Source organism: Neovison vison, chromosome 4 (assembly GCF_020171115.1).
Source record: "Neovison vison isolate M4711 chromosome 4, ASM_NN_V1, whole genome shotgun sequence".
Lineage (NCBI taxonomy): Eukaryota > Metazoa > Chordata > Mammalia > Carnivora > Mustelidae > Neogale > Neogale vison.
Window position 1 is genome coordinate 84,719,183 of NC_058094.1, and position 5,391 is coordinate 84,724,573.

A 5,391-nucleotide genomic window follows, 5' to 3' on the forward strand; every position below is an offset into this window, starting at 1 on the left:
CTCTCTGTTGCTATCTCTGTCTCTCTCAAATAGATAAATTAAATCTTAAAAAAATTTTATAAGACATCATAGGAAATGAATACACAATTAAGATTTGTATTACAAATGACATATTTTCTATCTAAAAATTTGAATATATTTGCTAAGTTTTGTCTCACTCACTTGATAAATACATTTATGTCCTATGATTTCAGAACAGTATTAGGGTAATTTATATCTACTCATTATTATTAGTGCAGTGAAAATTGTTAAGTGCATAGTTTGTAAATACATTCATAGAATAAGTTTTTTAAGACACATTCAATTTCTAAAATAATAATTTCTCCAAAAAATTCTATTTCTTTCAACCCCAATTAATTGTTCAGGACCCCATACTTCTATAATATAGCACAAACTCCAATATCTCTACCTTGAGGCAGTATATAAATTGAGATTATAAACAGCAACAGTACCTGTTGGCAAGAGTCCTAGAAAGTCTGACTAACCCACTAGTCTGCCCTGCTTTTGACTTTCCTTGTGTAGTTGTCAAAAACAATCCCCTTACACATGTTATATATTAAATATATCAACTGTTAGGGCAGAGTTCTTGCTTACTTCTCTATTTATAGATGGAAGTGCTGCCTTGTGATTTTTTTTTGTTTGTTCACACTTAGTGTTCAACCGCTTTTCCCATATTGCTTTAAAGAACATCTACTGTGCCAGGATGAATAGGGCTTTGGTTGCTAAATACAGACACGGTCATAAAAATAAATTTGCTGTACAAATATTTCATTTTTAAGCCTCACACCACTTTGCATCATGATAAATTACACTGTAAGGTCCTTTCCTGCCAGCAAAACTCAGACATGTTCCAATAATACTGAACCTTAAAATGGAGAGTCAAGTCCCAACCTCTGTCTTACCAAAAGTTTCCTAGGACCTCTTCAAGTGTGCTATTTCCACAATCCCTACTCTGTGTTCTTAGGAAAAGCAAATGTGAAGATCTATGTCATCCATCCCATGGCAATGATTGCCCTCTCAACTTAAACTTGCAAAATTAAAGGTGAACACACAATTGTGACTCTTTTTAGGAAAAAGAAACTAAGAAAGAAAGACAAAGAGTTACAGAGAAGAGGAAGGAGGAGATAGGTGGGGGAAAAGAAGAAGGAAGGAAGGAAGGAAAGAAGAAAGGAAAAGAAGATAGACTTCCAAGGTGATTTTCTCTCACTACTTAATCAGAGAACTATAGGATGCCCTTTGAAAAATCACTACCAAACATTCTGAGCACTGTAGTAACTTTGTAAGTTTCATGTTCATAATTAAAATGTACTTTTTCTTGTTTTGTTTGGATTCTTTTTTTTTATATATATCCTGTAGTTTCAGTGTGCACTTAATTACAGTAAGTAAGATGGCTTCATAGTTAATTCAAAGTTTACTATAAAATGCTATAAACCAAGTGGAGAAATTCATAGAGGAACTCTCTCTCTGCACAAAAAACGACCCATCCATGCATTTGTTAGAGAAAGACATCATCCCTATAGGTCTTTGTTCCAAGGATCATGGGAAGAAATTCATTTGGAGGAAAGGGAAGGGGACAATTCCTAATCTAAAGCCAGCAGCTACCAAGAAAGAAGAAAAGGAGCTGATGGCCACATTGTTAAGGAGACTTGGCAACTCCATAATTGAGTGTATCTTATCTTCTTATCTGAAAGTGTGAAAAACAAATAAATGTATAAATGTAAAAAGTGTGAAAACAAATAAATGTATAAATATGTTCAGATGATTTTGTCAGTTTTTCACTGAGCAATTGTCAGTGGAGGTGGGTGTTGGCTGCTTTTTTCAGTGTCACAATTCACTGCTCTTCAATATTATTTATAATTGTTCCCAATCAGTAGGCTATATCAGATTCCTCTCCATTTTTCTAGTTTTACTATGGAACACTTCTTGCACACAATAAATTTTTGCTTAGTTATCCATAGTTTATGATTCATGAGGCAAATACCAGAACTCTTCTCCAATTGGGGTACAACAAATCATTGTTGGGTTTTTGTTTTGTTTTGTTTTGGTTGGTTTGTTTTTGTACAAAGTATAAATATAGAATATGGTGACCTCTGACATTATGCATAGAATTTCTTAATGAAAGAGAAGTACAGCAACATGCCTTAAGCATCTGTGACCAGATAGACAAATCAAACCTAGTACTTATTAATTCTAGCATGTCAATAAATAATGAGTTAAGCTGAAATCTTTATTTAATCCCATAAAGATGGGAAATCTGAATTGGAAATATTAACACTGGAGTATGAACTCAAGCAAGAAATTGATTCAGCTAAAATTCAAACCAGAGTCTCATAAAACCACTTGGAATTCCCTAATAAATTACATAAGCTATGCAAGTAAAGAATAAGAGCTATAGAGAGTTAGGCTAGATTAGATTAGACTACATAGGTAGGTAAACACTGTAACAAATTCAGCTGTGATAATCCTCATTAATAATCTACATTTTAAAAGTGGATTTCAGGTAAAATGTTTGCCAATAATCTCACTCTAAAAAGAACAGATGTCTACTAAACAGTGACATGCATGGATTTCTCAATTTCAGTATTTTCCATTACTTTTCTCTTTTTTGTTTAGACAAAAATTGCTACACTAGTCCAAGCTCATTTCTACCCCATATGAATTTCCTCCTCCTTAAGAACAGAAACCAAAGCAAGTTTTTGAAAGCCTGTATCATTTGGTATAAGCAACAACAACAAAAAATTATAATCAAATGCTAAAGAAATTTTAAGAAAAAATAGAATAAATAGATGCTGACTAATAAGACCATTCCTCCAGCAAAATATAGCAATAGAGAAAATGAAAAATGTAACCTGATATTTTTAATTACTCAAAAGAAATTGACATTTTAGAAGTTATGAAAAAAGGACAAATCAAAAAGAAAAATTACTTAGAAACTAATTCATTAATGAATGACAAGATGTGAAAAGAAATAGAGCTCAAATAAAAGACTTTAAAAATTAGTGAAATTTTTCAAATTAAATTATTAAGTTAGAAAAGCATAAAACCATTAGATAATACAAAAATTATAGTAAGTGAAATAGATAGAAATAAAAACAACTGGAAAAAATAGAAGAAGCTTCTCAGATAAATTGGGATGCATAGCAGAAAGACAAAAAGTCTCCAACAGTCATATTTTGCAGTCCACAGAGAAGAAAACAGTGCAATAAAATAAAATGAGTTTAAACAGTATATTGTGAATTCTTTTTTGACAGAAAGGAAGACTTGAATCTATACTTTGAAAGTGCCAACACTTTTTATGGAAAATCATCTGAGAAAAATCAACATTGAGAAAAATTTCAGTGAAGTTTATTTTTGCATAAAAAATAAAAACAAAATCCTTTGGATAACCAGGTCAAAACATCAATGAGTCATTCATGAAGATCAATGAAGAAAAACACTATGACCGGCCACAGAAACACCAGCATTTTATATCAGAAGACAATAGATCATTATATTTAACATATTTTAGAAAATAAAATGTAGCGGTGCCTGGGTGGCTCAGTGGGTTCAAACCTCTGCCTTCAGCTCAGGCCATGATCCCAGGGTCCTGGATTGAGCCCTGCATTGGGCTCTCTGCTCAGCGGGGAGTCTGCTTCCCCCTCTCTGTGTGCCTCTCTGCCTACTTGTGATCTGTCAAATAAATAAATAAAATCTTTAAAAAATTAAAATGTATGACATAGCCTTATATTTAGAAAAACTGATAGGGAGCCGGGAGTGAGAGTTGCAGTGGCGGTGGCGGCAACAAGTGCCGCAGACAAGCGGTGCCGGTGACTCCCCCCGCCGCCGACACCCCGGGGCCGCCCGTAGCGGAGCAATGTATGGAGCGGGAGCCGCGGAGGCGGTCGCCGGGCTGAGCTGCGCGGAGCGGCCGGGACGTGGATGCGGTTGGGATCCCCTGCTGCCGCTCCCGCCCCGCTGAGCAGGAGCTGCTCCAGGACAAGATATGAGAAATGAGTGTTGGACGTCGAAGAATAAAATTGTTGGGTATCCTGATGATGGTTAATGTCTTCATTTATTTGATCGTGGAAGTCTCCAAAAGTAGCAGCCAGGAAAAAAATGGAAAGGGGGAAGTAATAATTCCCAAAGAAAAGTTCTTGAAGATCTCAGACCCCCCTGTGGCCTACTGGAACAGAGAGCAAGAAAAGCTAAACAGGCAGTACAATCCCATCTTGAACACATTGGCCAACCAGACAGGGGACGTGTACGGGTTTTCCAACATAAGCCATCTAAATTTTTGTGAACCTGACCTCAGGGTCATGTCAGTAGTTTCAGGTTTCAGCAATTTGCCAGACAGATTTAAAGACTTTCTGCTGTATTTGAGATGTCGAAATTATTCACTACTTATAGATCAACCAGATAAATGTGCAAAGAAACCCTTCTTATTACTGGCGATAAAGTCCCTCATCCCACATTTTGCTAGAAGGCAAGCAATTCGGGAATCTTGGGGCAGAGAAACCAATGTGGGGAACCAGACGGTAGTGAGAGTCTTCTTACTGGGTCAGACCCCGCCAGAGGACAGCCACCCAGACCTGTCTGACATGCTGAAATTTGAGAGTGAGAAGCACCAAGACATTCTTATGTGGAACTACAGAGACACTTTCTTCAACCTGTCCTTGAAAGAAGTGCTCTTTCTCAGGTGGGTGAGCACTCCTTGCCCAAATGCCGAGTTTGTTTTAAGGGTGATGACGATGTTTTTGTGAACACCCATCACATCCTGAATTACTTGAATAGCTTACCCAAGAACAAAGCCAAAGATTTGTTTATAGATGATGTGATTCACAATGCTGGACCCATCGGGATAAGAAACTGGAGTATTACATCCCAGAAGTTGTTTACACTGGCGTCTATCCGCCCTATGCGGGGGGAGGCGGCTTCCTTTACTCTGGCCACCTGGCCCTTAGCCTGTACAATATAACTGACCAGGTCCTTCTCTACCCCATTGATGATGTTTATACTGGAACGTGCCTTCAGAAGCTCGGCCTCGTTCCAGAGAAACATAAAGGCTTCAAGGCATTTGATATAGAAGAGAAAAATAAGAATAACATTTGTTCCTATGTAGATTTAATGTTACTACATAGTAGAAAACCTCAAGAAATGATTGATATTTGGTCTCGGTTGCAAAATGCTCATTGAAATTGCTGAAATGTATACAGACTAAATTTTGCCTAGAAAGACTTATCTTGAATAGTTTCCATGTTGTGTTCTTTCACATTAGGGGTAACTTCTATGTTAAACCATCAAAATTGCCTTTATTAGTAGTATCCATTTGAGGGCCTCTCAGCCCTCCAGTGTGGTACTTTCTGAAGAGGGAAAGCAGATTATAATTTTTTTATGGAGGATGTGGTGGGACGA

The 5,391-nt window shown here is 36.7% G+C and overlaps 1 protein-coding gene across 1 annotated transcript; it reads left to right on the top strand.

Moving 5' to 3' along the window:
• The first annotated feature begins 3,943 nt into the window (after window positions 1–3,943).
• On the top strand, window positions 3,944–5,172 carry LOC122903972 (N-acetyllactosaminide beta-1,3-N-acetylglucosaminyltransferase 2-like). The gene is given in 3 exon segments (XM_044244491.1): window positions 3,944–4,707; window positions 4,710–4,826; window positions 4,829–5,172. Coding segments are annotated over 3 exon segments (1,179 nt in total). The 5' UTR covers window positions 3,944–3,989.
• The last annotated feature ends 219 nt before the right edge of the window (window positions 5,173–5,391 follow it).